At 33.6% G+C, this 20,098-nt stretch overlaps 2 protein-coding genes across 2 annotated transcripts; one reads left to right on the forward strand and one right to left on the reverse strand.

Moving 5' to 3' along the window:
* The first annotated feature begins 6 nt into the window (after positions 1-6).
* LOC126874451 (uncharacterized) lies at positions 7-19,652 on the forward strand. Its single transcript, XM_050636522.1, has 3 exons — positions 7-134; positions 14,603-15,606; positions 15,957-19,652. The coding sequence occupies exons 2-3, from the start codon at positions 15,440-15,442 to the stop codon at positions 17,875-17,877; spliced, it is 2,088 nt and encodes a 695-aa protein (XP_050492479.1). The 5' UTR covers positions 7-134; positions 14,603-15,439; the 3' UTR covers positions 17,878-19,652.
* Positions 8,948-14,592, reverse strand: LOC126874449 (uncharacterized). Its single transcript, XM_050636520.1, has 5 exons — positions 14,073-14,592; positions 13,192-13,389; positions 11,077-11,285; positions 10,031-10,171; positions 8,948-9,160 (listed from the first exon to the last, which is right to left on the reverse strand). Exons 1-5 carry the CDS (start codon positions 14,188-14,190, stop codon positions 9,143-9,145), a joined length of 684 nt encoding a protein of 227 aa, XP_050492477.1. The 5' UTR covers positions 14,191-14,592; the 3' UTR covers positions 8,948-9,142.
* Positions 19,653-20,098: the final 446 nt, after the last annotated feature.

Below are 20,098 nucleotides of genomic sequence, written 5' to 3' on the forward strand. Positions count from 1 at the left end.
GCCACGCCAGAAAAATTACTGAAAATTCTCAACGCGAGAATTGATTGTAATTTCAACAAATAAATAAATAAATAAAAAAAAAAAAAAAAAAAAAAAAAAAAAAAAAAAAAAAAAAAAAAAAAAAAAAAAAAAAAGTCTGTGAATAACTAGCCAACTGTCTACATTCCAGAACGCACATTTACAATTCGTGTAACAATTGTTTAATAAATATCACATTATATTATTTCAAACACAAACATTGTGTTTTCCACAGATTATTAATCTTAAGCCCAAGATTAAATTCTAACATTAATTAATAATCGATACTGCATTTTTTTCCTCCTCTAAACGAATTTATACGAAATTTCCCTTTAGCGTCTATTGTTGCTCCTGCCAATATACCAATATGTCCAATATTCTTGCAAATTAAAAATGCGCCTTTCTTCGGTTTATCTCGTAATGCTCAGGCAACAGTACATAATTAATTAATAAATATTTTATTCTCGATAAATTACAAATCATCTAATTTTTTATTTCTGATATCTGTGAACTGTATCGTAATATTTTATGTTATACGCTTTTACGACATTGTATGTAAATAGCAAAAAAAGAATATACTGATTTATTAACTGAGTACTGAAACATAAATCGAAGATAAATGAATTTAAAATTTGTGAGAATACTTCAGTACCGATAAATTTTCTTTGTTGAAATTATATTAGCTGCATGTTTATTTTCTTTGCATTTCAGTCTAACGTATGGACCTCTTTAGTTGGAACAGAATATGCTAACTCTCGAAAGCATATTAGGTATCTTTTCTAGGAATTTGGCGACTACCATATCAGTGCGCGCTCGACTTGTCCTTTTCTTAAACCGAAATTCGCTGCGTAAGCTGTGGCGCGGGGGTCAGTTTAGAGTCGAAACTCGAAGCAGCCAGACGTTTGTTTTTGTTATTATTACTTCGTGATGGGTGTTGTCTTTCTGCAATGTAATAGCAAAGTGGAATTTCCTGGTAGTACTGTTATAGACATTTTTTTAGTGCTGAAACCGACGCTATTTTTTAATTAACGTACGTTTCTACTCAATAATTTATTACAATCTTCTGTAACCTATTATTTGATTATCTTTGTTGCGTCACCATGTTTTTGGTTGTCACATTTGCCGGTAGCTTGTATAATGAACTTTCAAAAAAACAATTTGACCTTGACCATTGTTTCACTTTTATACAATTTGTTCTTTTAATACATTTATTCTATTGTTTTGGTCTTTCGTTGTTGAGATTACCAGCAGATTATGAGGAAACTTAGGAAACATTAGAAGGACGCCACGAAATTAACAAACATGGCGCGGAATGAAAAAGGATGGAAGGTGATCGGCGATGAATTCAACAAGTTCTCGTGGAGATTTGGTAACATTTGATTCATTTTAATAGAGACAAAGTCATTTACATGTTTGTTTTCTAATATTATTGAACAATTGGTAACGTTTATTTAGTATTCGATCAGTATACATTTTTAACGAACAATTCATAATCTTAACATAATTGATACGTAATAGAACGGAATTCTAAATTAATTTCGTGGTTCATTACGAATACTAAGATGGACATATTTTGCGCATCGCGTCTTTTTCGTATTACGCAGCTTTGTTTAACCGTAAAAAAGAGTGTGCCATATTTTATCGGTATAAACTATGTTCGAAACTATAATGGCGGACATTCACTGTATGATTTTTACAAATCAATTATATTATGAAATCGTAAACATTTAACAATTATTTAACAATATTAATAATATTTTTAATGTATTAATTAAATATTTGGTGTTGTTAATATAGTAGTAATATTTTCATGAACAAACTCTCGGAGTTGTTGGAAGAAAAAGAGATATGAAAAAAATATATTGCTTCTTTTCTTTAACCCCTACCCGTTAATAAAGTTTTTCTTTCAGAGAATTTTTGTGATCGCGCGCAATGCGGTCGTTAGAGTCAGTGTTTGTTGCCTTATATTATTTTCAATTTTCTTTAGAGCACATAGCTCTCATTAAATTTCATCATAATAATCATACAAGAAATTAGAGTCAGTGTTCGCCGATTGTTATTTGAACGGGCGCGGTAATATGTAGTTTCTTATTTCTCTTTTTTTTTTATGAATCCTTTTTTTCAAACGTTCGTTTTCGATGGTAGAGTGGCTGGTCTCGTAAGAGGATAAAGCCTCTCTTGGAGTCCAAGAACGTAAGTATTTTTGTATACTATACTTTAATTTATGTTATTATTCGTATTTTAATTGATTTATTATTAGTTTCTGTTGAAATAGAATATTAAAGTTTCAATATTAAAATATACAATAGAATTGTTTAACATGGTTTAGCAATCATTAGATTCTTATCATTTTTAGATTTTAAATTTTTATTTTAGTTTTACAATATTTAGGTTTTAATTGTAATCAGTCTTTATAAAAATTTCAATTCTTATTATCAGAACTTAGAACTTGTATAGAGTTCTATCTTTCATCATTTTGAACTTTTTAAACAATAAGCAGTATATATTTCAGAACAGACTATAATTTTTCACGTGTTTTGTTATAGGTTTTTCACTTTTTCCTGTTCATTGGGAAGGATGGAGTGGTGCTTTGCAACTAAGCATGTAAGAATCTTTGTATATTTTATCCCAATTAATTTTATTCTTCGTATTTTGCTGTATTTACATATTTATTAAAGGATAAGGTCAGATTTTTAATTTTAATATTAGAGTATTTTTTATTATTAAAATTTCAAGTTTTCATAGAGTGCCACATCTCATTATCTTAAATTTTTTGAACAATCATCATTGTGTGTTCCAGAACTAATTATAATAATTCATTTTTTGTTAAAGGTTTTTCACTCCTCCCTCTTCTTGTTCCATCAAAAGGATTTAGTAGTGCTTCAAAAGTTGAGAATGTAAGTATCTACCTTTGTATTTTAAATTTAATTTTATTCCTTGCGTTTATTATTACTAATTAAAAAATACAACTTCATCAAAAATTTGACAAATTTAAACTCATTCTTAAATGGAATATTATTAGAATTTCATGAAATTCATTATTTCAAATTTTTCAAATAATTAACGCTGTCTTTAAGAAGAAATTATAATACAGATATTTGTTAAAACTTTGTTACAAATTTCTTCCAGATTTCGTTTTTTGATTTAATGGTGGTTTCACGATGACTTTCCTTGGTTCACAACGATATAAAGGACAACATTCTTTGCATGTAATTGTAAGTTGCATGTATTTATGTTCCTCTAGTCACTCAATCATGTCGTAGGATGAAAGGTCCGAATCGACACGGGTAACTGGTTGTATTACGTAGAATTTTTGACGAGCATAGTGACCACGGGTATTTATTATACCCGCGAGTAGTAACATTTTCTTATCTGTGTTTTATATATTAGTTCAGGATATATCTTTTTGCACGTCGCTTTTTTTATATTAATAATAATGTCATTGACGATTGAAATATTATATTATTACATAACATTAATATAATGATATTAATTGATACAAACAGTATTATATCAAGCATTAATTTAAATATTTGCAAAAGCCAAATATACATATATAAATGAAATGTGAATATTTGAATAAATAATATGTATTGAAATGACTTGGTTAAATATTTCTTTGCAGAGAAATCGAATACCCTCCGATTTCGTTGCATGAAAAATTCCAATTATTGCATAATGATAGTGACAATAATAAATTTTTTTTCATTTCATCTTGTGTTCTCTGAACATAATATTCTAAAGAATTTAATTGTTTGTCTTTCATATTTGAATTTAAGTATTAATTAGAAAAATATAAAGATATTAATGTTCAATTCGTACCGTACAAAGATGTATTCAATTTCTTGTGCAAGAAGAAACTTCGCGACTGGCAGATTTCGGAATCAAAGCTACAAATTCTGAACATTGCTTTTGTGCTTTTGAAAATATGCTTTGACAAAGGGACTGCCTGAGGCTTGCATTAACATGTAATTTAGAGTCAGTTATTAAACAAACTTCTTATTGTTAATATTTTGTTTTAATACGAATTAGAATTATTAGAAATATATTAGAAAATTAGAATTTTAATAATTAATTAAAATATGAAGTCAGTTATTTGAGTGAATCATTAAGTTGTATTGGTCTTGTTTGTGTTTTCTACAAATAATTTCAGTATTAGAATTGTTGTAATTTATTAAATTAGCCAAAATAGAAAATACAGTGATAGTAACTTGAGATAAAATTCGAAGATGCAGAATGCAGAAAGATTAGCCTGTTAAATACAAAACAGACGTACTAATAATTTTTTTAGTTAGGATTTTCAGGTTTGATCTTTTCCGTATCATTGCCAGGATCTCGCTCACGTGTCCAGGTGCTACTTGGGTGGGAGAAAGGCAATGGGTACGATGACCATTTATAAAACGATAATGTTTGAGCGACTGACGACGCGTTAGTGTATCGTGCACGACGTACTTTCCACATTGTGTGTGTGTTGTTAGGCTGTGGAATTGCGTCGTTTCAATTATTTCGTACACTATAAATTTAAATAATAACAAAATAAATCTACACAAATATTATTTCAATCACAAATTGTAGAAACAGACTCCCTGTTAAATATGGAACTGTAGATAGCAATATTATTAATTTTGTCATCAAATTCTAATAAATCATACCAGATTTCGTATCATTTAATATTTTTTTGAGAAATAGACACACTCTTTGTTTTTTATTCTTTCATTTTTATTGTGTTTGCACGCAATGGTCTCTAGCCTTCGTCAGTCGATTTCAGGAAAACGGTACGTACCTTAGAGCGTGCATGGTGTGTGTTAAGCTCGGGTGTCGGAGGCGTCCCGGGACGTTCTCTCTAGTGTAGGACCTTTGCGCCAGAGCGTTTGCCTGAGAACCGTGGAGCGTGTGTGTTGGTGTGCCCGTTTTGCCATTTTTTAAATATAGCGCTAGGTAGGATAGGTAGTATACTTTCTGGTGTGTCTGTTATAACTATAAGTAGGTAGGGCCGGGCAGGTTGGCACAGTCTCTGGTCGGGTAGGCGCGTTTTCGCGTGACCAACCTGTTTCTGGAAATTTATTTGAAAAATCGACGGTGAAACTGGCACGAGCAGAGCATGCTCTCGTCTCTGGTTTTGCCTATCGATTTTTCGAATTTCGCGGTCGCGGTCGCGAATGGGCTCGAAACGAACGTTTATCGCTCGAGCACGCACATACGAGTGGGCAACGATCACGGCCGTGATCGTTGGCCAGTCCATGCGCACTTCAATCAGCTTCCGCGGTTTATATTTTTATTTCACCTTTATAAGTTTTTTTTTGTTTGCGATTTAGAAGTCTCGAGCTTAGATTTAAGTTTCAGCGAGCATTGCGCTCGAAGAAAGAAGAGGCTATAAGCCGAAGAGGCCCGGCAAACTGTCACTCAAGAGGGCAACTACCAATGGCTTCCCATCCTCTGGGTCATCCAGAGCATGGGAAGTCATTAATGTTACTACTTTGTCACTATGCTCGCTTTTACCATCTGTAGTTGTAGTTGTAGTATTTTCTTTCTTGACCGATGTACATGTCGGTCCATCACCATATTGGGCAAATTGTGACTTTTCTCATTAGTGTTGCGAGAGATTGATTACAATTGAGTCAGAGTTGCGGGAAAGTTTCGCGGCTTTCTATTAGCGTCACGAGAGACTGATTACGGTTTGAATTAGAGTTGCGAGATGACGATAATCGTGTTTGTTTTAGTGTTGCGGGTTATCACATCGCGATTGTCTTTAGTAATTTTGATTTTGAGTTGTTAGAACTGTTTACAGAGTAATATACGTTAGAGTTTATCTTGTTACCTGTCGTTTAAAGCTAAATTTAGAAACGCTAACTTCTCATTAATTTTATAGCATTGCAATTAGTATGTAGCATTCACGTATGGAAATTAACTTTATTTTTGTTTTAAGAATTAGTGTTGCGGACTCCCATCGCGATTATTTTGATTAATCTTTTAATTTGAGTTGCGTTGACAAATGACCGCGTTCTTCGAAGTAGTGTTGCGCCTTTATCATGCCCAATCTTCTTCCACTGGACTGTGGAAACACGATCCTGCATGATCCGATGCAGTTACGCCAGCAGTCTTACAGATGGCTGCACTGGATGTCTCGTTTTTAGCGTTGCGAATACTTAAACACCTGAGTGCATAGGTTAATAGCTATTAGTGTTGCGCAAATAAATAATTCACGCGGGAATCTTCTATTCTTTTTTCTTTTTTTTTTTTGTCAATAGTAGATTGATTAACATTGAAAATGTAATAAAGCACTCGTAAGTTACGTGTAATAAATTTGAGTTGCGAAATACATAGAATTCACGTTCCACTCACGGTTTGCTCGGGTTTATATCGAGTGGATACCCTTTGATGGCCCGTTTGGCTGGTAGAGTCATTTCTTTTTCAGTGTTCTTTATTTAGAGTTTTTTTTTATTATTTAATTTGTACTTTACAATTTGTCCAGCTGGACATTTGGTAAATTTTTCTAATTTTATTGCTAAATAACATGTGGATGGTTACCCCCAGAGGGATACCATCTTCGAGTTTGTTTATTTTATTTCTTTAGTGAAATCAGTGGGGTGTTTTCTTTTTAGTCTTCTTTTTATGTGGGTTTTGCTCGTTTCAACAGCCAGCTGGTTTGGATGTGTTGTCATTCTTTCTTTGTATTTTTGTGCGTATCTGTTGATTTCTTCTTTGACCCTTGGTATTTTTAGGTCTTTGTGTATATCCTTGTTTCTGACATACCATGGGGCGTTGACTATTATTTTGAGTATTTTCGACCGTAACGACTCTAGATGCATGATAAGTGTCCAAGATTTTGTACAGCAGTCCTTGCCCCTTCCCCATCCTCCAATCGCTTCACTACAACTAGCTGTTTGTATAAATAGGGCTCATGAAAACATTTTACGATGCAGATGAAATAAGATTTTCGATAAGGTAGAGATTTTTGAAATTTGTAGGTAGGATACTTTTAAGTTAGATTTATGGTTAGGTAGGGTATTTTTAAATAAGTGCTTACTATTTGTATCAACGGTTAATATATAAGTAAGATATAATTTATAAGTAAGATTTAATTAAGTGCATGCATAATTTAAGAGTGGTATTTTAGTAGATAAAGTAGCGTAAAGTAGATAAGTCGTATAATTCTATATAAGGCGTATATCGCGATTCAAAATTATTTTTAAGAGTCTTATTTCCGATCTTCGTTTCACCATTAACTCGTATATCGAAGATAAAAAAGAACAACATCAATTTCTTTTCCTTCCATAAACCAAAAAAAGCAATTAGAAACTCATAAAAAAGATTCTTGTTATCGACTGTTAAACTGTTAAACTGTTCCAGTTTATCTTTTCATACAGAATTACTTCCTTGCCGACTGTATCACGGTTACTGGCACATTCTGCATATGTCAGGTGTCGCTTCAGGGAAGCTACAGCTTCAAGCCTTGCCTTTCCACGGGCGTCGCTATTCGATAAAAATACATTTTATATTACGACTATAATGATTAATTTACTCGTTTAATTTAGGAAAAATTGAAAAATGAACAACTCTCTTTTAAAAGTGTATAATGTCTTTTAACAAATTTTAAGTATAACTTATCAGAAAATAGGTTTTATTTCACATTTACGTAAAATTTCATTTTAACTCCTTCCCACTTAATTCTACCAAGGTCTCCGCTGTGTCAATAGTCCCAGAGCTCGAAAACTTGAATTCGACCCTGTGTAATGTGTATACCTCCATAGAGCACAATAGGTTAATTTACCTCCTTCGCTTCATCCTGGAACCCAATACCATCAACAGAATTCGTGCAACTCAACGAACGTCTTATCTGAAAATGCCATCGAGCGCAATTTCTCGACGCCATCTTCTGCATGTTCTTCCTGCCATCAGAATACAATTTAAGTTCATTCGACATGATCGTCGTTACGGTCGTGTCAAATTTCCTGTCGTTCATCAGACCTCGTACGTTGCACAGGCTCTTCCATCGAGATCCCAATTTCTGATCTGCATTTTCGTCTCGAGCAACGTCGTTAAGAGGAATACTAAACGTCCTGATAGAAAGCGTATCGCGCGTTTTCAGGCTTGCACGTCCCTTTCTAGGACGCTCATATGGTTGCCTGTAAATGGCCCGCTTCCGAGGGCCATTTTCTCAGTTTAGCTCGCGTGACGCTTTGTCGAACGCCTTAATGGAATATCGAGGAGCAATAGCGGGTTAGACAATGGGCTTCTGGCGTGTATGAGACGCGTCAACTGCTTCGTGAAATCCTTCTGCTAAGTTTAGAGGTTAGGTACGATTATTCGAATGCCTTAACGATCACGCTGACGTTCAGATACACGTTAGAACGTCCTAAGTATTGCTAATCATTTTGATCGCGTGTATGATCTTTTCTTTCTTTTGATTTCTTCAGACGTGTAACAGATCAAGACCCATTGAATATTTATTTGAATATTTCATTCGAATTCTAGAAATTGAATGGTTCTTCAAACACGAGACAGACCATGACTCATTGAATACTTATTTTAATTTTTCCTCTTAGTTTCCGAATAAAAAGTGAATATTGTTTGATAGAAAGTACGTACAATAGTTTGGTGATTGTTATTGTTAATCGCAGCGTAACTATAAAAAGCATTACAAGGCAAGGCATTTCTTTACGTAGACTGACGTTACAATTAAACTTCTACTATGCACAATGTGTGTATATTTCTGTATATTTCTAAACAAACAAGTACAAAGTAACAATGTCTAATCTAAATACATAAGACTCCTCCAAATCGTTACAATATTTTTAAAGTAACGTATATGTATTTCAATTTTTATCCCATTACACATGAACCAGAGATTTTTTCACTGTAAACTATAAATGGTAAAAAAAAATGAAATTATAATAGTTGCTTTTTTTCGAAAAAAAAAAAGAAAAAAGAAGAAGAAATAATTTAGGCGAAAATGTAGGTTTCTGTGATTGTCATCGGTTGAACGGAAGTACGAGTAATTTACACAATTCTCTTACATTTATACGAAAGAATTACATTTGTATGCTGCTTCGATTCGAATTGGAAATTACTGGATGAAGTCTACTTGCCGGCGGGCCATGCAACGGCACAGCAAGAATCCTAGTTATCTCCCCAACCTAACCTAAAACGGTAAAAGAGACATTTGTGTAAATTTGTTATTAAAATCGTGGCTGTGCTTCAGCGAATTCTTTCACGCAAAAAATTATTCTACAGGAAAGAAACGATATTGGAATAATGGCACTTTTTATTTATCCTTCTTCTTTTTCCTTTATCTGCTTTATATTATCCATTTCTAGGTTATAAGAAGCGCTCAACTATAGACATAGCATAATAGTATTAAGTTTAGGTTAGGTTTCAACTGAATTCAGATTTAAGGTAGAATTCGAATTGAATTTAATTCAGATTAAGTTTGATAATTTAAGTTACTTTTCGCTAGATTTCGATCGAACTTAGTTTGATAATTTAGGTTAACTTTAAATTGAATTTATTCTGGATTTAGATTAGTTTTGGATTGAACTGATTTAGCTTAGAGACAGGTTTGAATTGAATTTCATTTAAATTTAGGTTAGATTTGCATTGAATATGTTTCACGTCTAACTTAGATTAAAATTAAGTTTAGCATCGACTCGGTTTAGGTTAGGTCTGAATTTAGTTTATTCTTAGACTATGTTTCAGTAAAACTCGTTTTAAATTTAAGTTAGCCTCGAATCCTCCACAATATTATATTTGGATTCTCTCAAATATATTACCATCTTTTCAATCTACTGAAAGAACCTTTTATCTCTACCACATTCTTAACCACAATTTTCTTTCCATCAAATAAGAAAGAAAAGCTGATCTCTTCACGAAAATTTCTCCTCTCTCATATATATCTATTTGATTTCTCATCAAAAATAAATTCTCCCGTTAGATGAAGAAGAATCACGTTTGAGATTGCTTGCAAGATCGTTATTAATCTTTTCTAAACCTTAAGAAAGTTTCTGTTTCTTACGTTGTCCGTGTTCTCGACGGATAGCCTGGCGGATTCCATTTCGCACGATCGATTTTCATTCAGCTGCAGTTGCTCGGGGGCCTCGGTAATTAATTCGTTGAATCTGGCGGCCACTTGCTTCCATTTCACCAGATCGGCCGGCTGTAACAGCAAAACGATCGATCAGTCGCGTTAAAATCCTTGTCGATCTGCATCGTGATTCGTTTCGTGGCTGTTTCTGTTCTTTGGGTTAAACCGAATGAACGATCCATTCCGCTCGAAGGGATCTCAGAATTGCACAGCCTCGAAAAAATTGCGAATACGCTGTAACAAAGGAGCGTTATATACGTGTATATCTATATATATATATTCGCAAAGAGGAAGCTGACACCGGTTTCGATTGGGCCAGTTAACGTCATATACGTAACATAAGATGCCCCGTAAAAATATGAATGTGCATAAACATGCACAGTCTGCTCTCAACACTGGAACCTACCACACCAGTGAAAACGACTGAGTTTACAATTTTATAAATGTGCCAACGCTCATTTAGGGATCATGGTCCCAGTTGGGTAAACAGTACCAAAAATGTACTGCATAACATGAAATTCCCTAGTGTTTTAGTGCAGTAGTTCTAGTGTTGATAATTAAATTTAAAAAAAATGTGAATTTGCATAAACATGCACAGTCTGCTCTCAACACTGGAACCTATCACACCAGTGAAAACGACTGAGTTTACAATTTTATAAATGTGCCAACGCTCATTTAGGGATCATGGTCCCAGTTGGGTAAACAGTACCAAAAATGTACTGCATAACATGGAATTCCCTAGTGTTTTAGTGCAATAGTTCTAGTGTTGATAATTAAATTTTAAAAAAATGTGAATTTGCATAAACATGCACAGTCTAGCCTTAACAATGTAGTCAAACAATGGAAACGAATCTAACCTTGTAAATCATAGTTTCGATAATTTAACAAATTTAGGGAAATCGTAAAATAGAATCTGATCTTTACGTAGTATAACAATTTTGATTTCTATTCATTCGATCGTGTCGAGAATGATTTACCGTCAAAGTAAAAAAGACTGGAAGAAGTGCGATTGGAAGCGGTGATCCACGAAGCTCTGATCTTTCGGATGGAGGGCCAGAGAGTGTCAAGTGTCTGAGTAAATCAAGAAGGCCGGCTAGAAGCTCTCCGTGACGACCACCGACGTCTTGTCGTATCAATCCTAGTGCATCCTTGGCGATCATGTGCGCAGTCACTCCGGGATTGTCAGCTGTTTTACGAAAAATTATCATTCAGTCATTGGTTCTTTTTATTTCGATGCTCGTATGCAGATAAATACCTTTATATGCGAAGAAAAGGAATTATGAATTTTTATTTATTTATTTTCTTAAATAGACAAATTTTATCTGCGAATGATCAAGTTAAGAAAAATAAAAATTAAATATTTGTACCTAACGTTGGTAACGCTCATTCTAGTTATATTCTAGTTATATATTAGTTAGGCGGTACGCTTGAAGTTATTCACTTAGATCTTTGTATTACCAAGATATGGATTTTATAAGTTACAAATATCTTTCTCTATAAAATACGATAATCGTACATTTCAAGAAAGTAAAATTCTCAAACTAAAAAATAAAACAAAAATCATTATTTCAATTATATCTAAATAAAAGTACTGCTACAAATTACACAGAAGAGAGAAGAGGAAATGAAACGTGATATAACAATAAAATTTCGCGGATAGGCAGTTTGGTAATTCTCGTTTGTTTCTATAACGAGCGTCAGTCGGTTTTAATTACCAGCACGTATCACGTATCAGGATCTTTTATAGCGTAGAATATCGTGTCGAAACGTGGTCATTCGAAACCATGTCAGGAGGGGAACACGAGTGCATATTGTTTCCAAATATCTGCGGTTAGGTAACGCGAGGAATTATTACTTAACGCCATGATGGCTGGACTCGTTAATTTAATCGATGATTCGTATCGTTTGGCTAGATCGCAAACAGATATGCCGCGTTTCATGGATTTGTTTAAGTAAGAGTAATTTCATGTGGAAGTGAGAGGGAACATAAACATATGATATATAAATTGGCAAACCTTTTTTCTAGGGATTTTAATTTTTATTGGATATGAAGATAAAATAAATATTATAACATTCATTGAGTTATTAGAGATTTTAGTTTTTATCAGACATAGACATGATTAGATTTTATATTTTTTCTTTGTGTTTCCGTAGATAACACGATCTTCTCTAGATTTCTAGGGATTTTAATTTCTATTGGACAAACAGATAGGTAGATTTCGTATCTTTCTTCAGATTTCTATAGATCTTATATTTTTCTTTAGATTCCAACAGATTCTTAATTATTTTTCAATGGATTTAATAAAAATGTTTGTCCAAATATAAAGTAAATAAATTTTTGAATTCAGAGAAAAATCGCCGCTTGAGATTTCGTGATCTTCGTAATAGGATTCCCCACCAGTTAACCTCCTTTTTTACGATGCTTAAATAGAGATCGTAACAGTTAGAAGCCAGGGTGGTTTTTAATTAAAGAAGGAAGGAAACACAAGGAAAATTCAAATATCAGAAAAAAAATTGTATGCTTATGAGAATAAAACGTAAATCCTACTTCGATTAGATCTCTAAAGAATTTTCGTTGATGAAGAATAAAAACAGATTTTAATTATTCAGTATTCTTCTCTATAGGATAAAAATGTTAATTCTATGAAATTTTACTAATTAACGTATAGTTGCATTTACTATTATTCAAAGAATTTTCAATTTTTTTAATCCATTCAGTAATTAAAATACCAAAGTGCTTTTTCAAAAATTCTATCTTGTATGTTAGTGAATAATTGTATGAACTGTTATACTGAATTCTTCAATTGTTTAATTCACTTTAATAATTAGGCGAAAAATCACAATCACTTTAGAGATTTTTTCTAAAGAAACTGAAACCTCACGAAATTAGACGAAACTTCCCAAATCACTGAAGGAATCTTTCAATGTTCAGAATCTCCTAAAATTTATCTAAAAGACAATAAACGTCTTTAAAACAATTTAAAAAACAATAAACGAAAAAAAGGGAAAGAAAAAATGGCAAAATTAATTTGACTCGCAATTCCCCTGGTAATCCTTTCAATTAAAAGAAGACGTAGGACTCTTTTGTCTACCAAGAAGAAGTTGTTGAACGTGCTGAGGCATCACAGGTTTCTTCAAATGGCTTAAAAAAAGTTGCAACGCGGCTGCGCATTCCAGAGCCGCGTCGTTGTTTCCTAAATGAGGTTTCTCGCCTTTCTTCAACGAGTTCAGAATTCGTCTTCTAAGATCGCGACGACCAGCACGTCGAAATAGCCCTTCCTCTCTAGCATCTTGAAATCAGACAGAAAGCAGTTTTGTGAGTCTTTAATTAACTTAATCACGTCAGACTGCGTTACAGAAGAAAACGAAAATAAATATACAGGGTGGTTGGTAACTGGTGGTACAAGCGGAAAGGGGGTGATTCTAGGCGAAAAAAGAAGTCGAAAATATAGAATAAAATTTTTGTTTTTAATTTTTTAAATTTTTCTATCGAGGCAACGATCTACAGTGAGATCCGTTATAACGAGACCTGATAAAGTGCACGCGTACCGAGCCAAAGTTCAAAGTCGATTTTCTCGAAAACAAAGCCTCGAACGAAAAATTTTTATTCTATATTTTCGACTTCTTTTTTCGCCTAGAATCACCCCCTTTCCTCTTGTACCACCAGTTACCAACCAACCTGTATATATAATTTTTAATCAATTATGGTATCAAAACAGTGTTCATTATTTTAATAAAAAATTCTGTGCGTTAATAACAGCAAGAAAATGTTATGTAGCCTTTGTGATAGAATTTATGGCATTTAGCTTTAACGGTAGAATTTATGGCATTTAACTTTTATAGTAGAAGTTACGGTATTTAGCTTTTATACGGTAGAATTAACAGTATTGGAAATAAAGAATAAAGATGTATCGTTCGAATAATTGCAATTTAATTAGCAGTAAATTTGCTTTGTAAATTCACAATTCCTTACGTTCTTTCAGAAAGTTGATGATCTGCTTGACTGATTGTAGTGATTTCTTCGATATTATGTCATCGTCTGTGTCCTGTCTGCGAAGAAACATTCGGTGGATGAACATTCGTAGCGCCATCTGCGATTGTGAAGGATCCTTGAAAAAGTAACTAGGTACTTAAAAGTAATTAGATACTTAACACTAGTTCGATGATCGAGAAACCAGAACTTAAAATTTGGGAACGTAATGATTCGTTATTTCGAGAGTTTTTTTTTAGAATAATTTTCCAAGAAATTCCGACAATTCCAATTTCAAAATTTTCCTATTTTTGCATCGTTTCTCCCTATAGATTATATTCTAAGTGAAATAAAATAGAAAGAGGAATGTATGGACGAGTTTCATCTACTTTCAGTTATTATTGTCAATTATTATAAAGTAAATTTATTTTTGAAATTATTCTCATTACATTGTTACGGACTGTTTTCTAATCAAAGAAGAATTTTCTAACCTGATCAAAGTGAAAATTGAGAGGAACAGGAAGACGGTTTAGTAAGAAGAAAAGGTACAGCTTGTACGACGCGCGTGAAATTAGTTGGAAATACATATGCAAATATTCGTGGAACGAGAACTAGGGGCAGCTCGTATTTCACTCCAATCACTTTTGTCAACAACAGGGAAACATTGCGCGTAACATAACAATAAATAATCGGATTATTTATTATTATTTCACTTTGATGACGTCTCATATATCAGACTGAATTTCAGTTCCCCCACTTTCTTCCATATTTACTCAAATTTACAATTTGCAATGAAATCGGTCGAACGTTACGGGAATCCATAATATTTATAATTCTTATTCAGAAAATGGCAAGAATATTTGTCATTTATTGTGTAATAGACCGTCGGAATAATTTTTCTTATCAACGTTAAATATGTTAAATTTATGGTATTTTTAATAAATTCGTAGAAAGAAAGTTAAACGATTGACAAGAAATTGTCCAGAAACTGACGTACAATGAGCGAAATGTGTTTAAAAAATATCCTAATTATGGCAGGAAGACGATAGCTTTAAAACGAATATTTATTTTTTGTACAACATATAATAATAATAATAATAATAATAATAATAATAATAATAACGATAATAATATTTAATAATAATAGTATTTCAACGTTTATGCTATTGCATCATTATAATGTTGATCTTACTGAGGGAAAAGGAGATCAAGGCTAACCCGAGCCAGTAAATCATTAATGCATCTTCATTTCCGGCCACGTAAAGGAAACACGAGATTCTGACGCAACAAAGAGGAAGTATATGTCCTCGTCGCGTTTGTAGCTTATAAAAGCGTCTCGACGAGGTCTGATCTTTAATAACCATATAAGCATGTTCGAACGATCTTTTAGACGACTTCTTCTACTTTGTCTGTTCTTGAATGCGATCTCTGGATCGCCACAGTTACGAAGGTGGGACGAAGAAGAGCAAACGAGAAATCTGAGGCATGCTTCCTGCCCCTCGTGTCGTCGAGAACGACCAGACACCCTGGTTTCATGGTGAGAATTCGAATTCTTCGCGTTTCTTAATTTCATCAGCTTATAAATATCAAACTGTTTGAAATTCTTGAAAATTTTAGGAAATTCCATTTCCATTTTACCGAAAAATGAATGAGCGATAGACCCTACCATGAAAATTAATCCGTTATTATTGGTTTTGCAAGAAAAAATTATCTAGAACAACTTTCTTTTTAACAAAAATTTAAAGAATCCTTTAAATTTTGAATTCCAAGAGATTGACGAAAATTTGAAAGAATTTAGACCTTTCGCCATAAGAATATTTTTTACCTTACAACTCCCAATTTATTTTAATTGACGCTGAAACGTTAGAATTGACCCTAAATTTCTAGGGACACGTCCAGAAGAGAGTATCATGGACTCGAGCCAGAAAGCAGTCCTTGGCAGAGCAGCGAACCATTTAGACGTAACCCAATCTTCCAGCAACCCTACAATTCTCCATTCAATGACCCATACGATAGAGCCTCGTATGATAGAGCCATCAGAAGCAGAGGGACCCCACCTGTCACTAAATCAACAGCCACCTGCAAACGCGAGAATCCCTTTACCATCGGACGAGATTTCGATTTTGACGTGGCTCCTTCGCAAACCACCTCTATTCACAGTATAAATAATCCAGCATCCTCGTATCAATCTCATTTCCCAGTTTCAAGAACTCCAAATAGAACACCATACAGAAAGCCTAATTTCTATGACCTCATCAAAGACCAATCTGACTTGGTACCTTCGAGCAAATTGTATGCGGATTATGGCCTGACCAATAGTGAGTCTTCTATGAATAATTTCAAAAGACAATCAAGTGCCTTAGCTAATGATGAAGAAGATTTGAGGAACCTTGGAGCGGGGAAGGAGTTTAGCGTGAGCACAGGACCTGACAAGTATTTTGGGGATTATGGCTTGTCTAGTAGTCAGTCTGATTTTGGTCATCCAAAGAAATCTTCAAATTTTGGAGTGAGGAAGGACTTTGAGACGAGCTTCAATAACGAGCCTTCATCTAATAATTTCAGAAGACCTTCAGGTCTGTCAATCAGTAATGAAGAATATTTCAGGAATTTTGGGACGAAGAAGGATTTTGGAATGGGTAAATATTTGCCTGGTTCCAATAACGAACCTTATTTCAATCATATCAGAAGACCATCCAGCCTGTCATCTGATAATGAAGATTTGGGAAATTTTAGATCGAAGAAGAATTTTGGAATGAGCTCTAGGTCTGATAGGTATTTTAGTGATTCCTTTATACACGGCAATCCTATGAGTCAATCTAGCCAGCATTCCAAAACTCAAGTTAATCAATATTTCAAAGTTCAACCTAACCAGCATTTCAAAACTGAAACTATCCAGTATCCTAAAACTGAATTTAACCAGTATTCTAAGGTTCAACCTAGCCCATATATCACGCCTGAACCTATCCGATATTCAAAACCTGAACCTGTCCAATATTCCAAACCTGAACCTGTCCAATATACCAAACCTGAACCTGTCCAATATTCCAAACCTGAACCTGTCCAATATTCCAAACCTGAACCTGTCCAATATTCCAAACCTGAACTTGTCCGATATACCAAACCTGAACCTATGCAATATTTCAAACCTGAATCTAACCAATATTTCAAAGCTCAAACCAACCAATATTCCAAAGCTCAAACCAACCAATATTCCAAAGCTGAACATACCCAATATCCTAAAATTCAGTCCAACCAACAATCTGCAATGGGAAATCCTAGAATTCCTTATGAAAGAGAACCAAAAGTAGTACGGTCCCAATTTGTCCAATCTCAAAGGACTCAGACATCAGATGATAGCAGACAGATCTATGCTCCAGAAGTAAAACACAGTTCCTACGATATTCCAGGGGAGTTGAACGTGTTCAGGACGACGCAGAAGGTTGTTGGAGATGGCGTTGAGATTGTTAATAGTAGCAGATGGGAGAAGCAATTGGAGAAACATGAAGATCAGGAGTCTTACGAGATCGATGAAAATGGCGAGCAGATGGGAGCTGAGATGGTGGAGCAGATGGATGACAGTTATCAGGGTAATGAACAACTGGAATCTCGCGAGACGATGCAGCAGCAAGAGATTAAGAGGAAAGGAGACATCACGAGCGAAGATAATAATTCTAGGGACAAGAATGGATTCTCGGGGAACAGGTCCTTGGGCGAAGATTCCCCGAAGACTAGATTGATGCAAATGGAGACGATAGGAGATGACGATGTGTCTGAAGAAAGCACGATAGAGACTATGAGTGGTGTTTGATAGTTTGGAAACGATAATCGGTTAGAATGGAACATTATTAAAAAAGACTGGAATAAAAATAAATTTGTTCGAAGAATTTTTTCAGAATTCGAATAAAATTTTATTCGAAGAATTCTATGGTTCGAATGAAATTTTATTTGAGGAATTTTTCCATATATAAATATTTAATAAAAAGCGATTAATTATTTGACAATCATCTAGATAAAATTTTATTCAAGAAATTAGTTATAATTCTTGGGCAAGTTCGTTTTATTCGTGCGCTTTATTTGAAAGTTATTTGAAAACAATTTTACTCGAGTCATGTTCGAGTAAAAGCTGCGAATAAAAAACGAAGTTACTTAATTAAAAATGACGAATAATTGTTTCCATGTTTATAAAAACATTATTCGTTATTGATCTGGAGATTTTATTTGTTACGCGAAATAAAATATGCCAAATTGCTGGCTTTACGAGCAGAATAAAAATATTAGAAACTATCTAACTTTTGTACAAAATATTTCTATGAAATTTGTATTGTGATAAGAATATTTTACCCATTAAATTATACCATATGTGAAACATCCTGTATACTTCTTCGTATCTTCATTATGTAGTTTAGATTCTAGGGAATTATTTTTACAGAAGCTAGTGAATAATTTGATTGTTAGATGAGAATTTGAAGAGTCGCTTTTGATGGAATAAATTCTCATAGAAGGTGTTTTTCTCTTGCAACATTTATCCTCTTATTTATTTTTGTGTTACGTATTGTTTGGAATAATAGCTTGAAAGGTTGGACTAAAAATGGAAATTAGTGAAATGTATCGCCAATATTTGGTAAACAAAATTGCAGAATATCTTCATCGTTTTTTATCTACCACATCGTGAAACTCGCCGGATATTTGAATAAAAATCTTCTGGGATATTCGTATTCATGAAATTTTAATGTACGCGTTTTCTGATGCGCGAAAAATTCTCGATACAGTAAATATTCGACTGGGGCATTCGATCGTTACAATACTCGTTTTAAACAGTGCAAGAAAATAAATTTTTCTATATCAGATGTGAACAGCCACTTTAATCTTAAAAAGATTACTTATCACCGCGATAAGAAACGATTCATTTTCTGTAGAACTAACCTCCAAATTAGAATGACAATAATGAAAAATAATTAAAAAAACATATGTTCTAAAATATCATTTTAAGTAAAAGAATTACGTTTTGTAATGAGATCAAAAGAGATCTCTCTTCTTATAGAATATTATGTATTAAAAGAACGCATTTCTTTGAAAACCTAACCTAAAAATTAGACTGCTACAGTTGAGAAAACTTGAGAAAATTAGACGATATTCTGAAGCATCATTTTAAATAAAGTAGTTAGGAAATAAAATAGGAAAAGGAGTGCGAAAACAGCAAAAAGTGAATCCCGATAATAAAAAGGCATCCAAAGGAACAATTCAATGAAAAATGTGCTAAGGAACACATTAGAAAAGAAATTGCAAGAAGGCACCAAAGGTAGTAAAACAACAACAGGTAACAGGAATCTACCAATGCAACGTAAAACGGAAGCAGGAAAGTAAAGTACTATTACTTTTACTCGATTTTTATTTTTACGATCTCGTTACGCCGTGCACTCTACTATATATATATATAAGTTTCCATGAAGCTCTCCTACAATGGTGTGTTCTAATCAAAGAGGAGGAAGAAGCACAGTGATTCTTGGAAGAAGAGAGAAGGCACTGCTTTGAGATTAAAACGTATTCTCTCTTCAAACCGACGGGGAAGAAACAATTCGATCATTGAAGAGGAAAAAGAGAGACTCCTGAGGAGAATTACAAAGCAGGTTAGGGTTTCGTGTAACCTTGGTTTGATTCAACTTTGGACGTCGGAGGAAAATGGTCAGTGAAATGAGTTTTTCCCCTTTTCTCGTAGAAGGATCGGTGTATTGTGAAAAATAAACTGGCAGAGAATGGGTTCTTTCAAGCTAGCAAATTTCATTCCTTTTTCTTCTTTTTTTGTAGTATATTGGGTTGGCAACTAAGTGATTGCTGATTTTGTCAATACCACCTAATGACAAAATCCGCAATCACTTAGTTGCCAATAGAAATGAGGATTTAAGAATAGAACAGTTTATCGAGCGATTTTGGATTATGACGATGTAAATTATGACAAGGTGGAATTTTGGTACGTTTGCAAATAAATTTAATTGGAAATAAATAAATAAATAAATACAGTAATAAACTGT

Source organism: Bombus huntii, chromosome 16, assembly GCF_024542735.1.
Source record: "Bombus huntii isolate Logan2020A chromosome 16, iyBomHunt1.1, whole genome shotgun sequence".
Lineage (NCBI taxonomy): Eukaryota > Metazoa > Arthropoda > Insecta > Hymenoptera > Apidae > Bombus > Bombus huntii.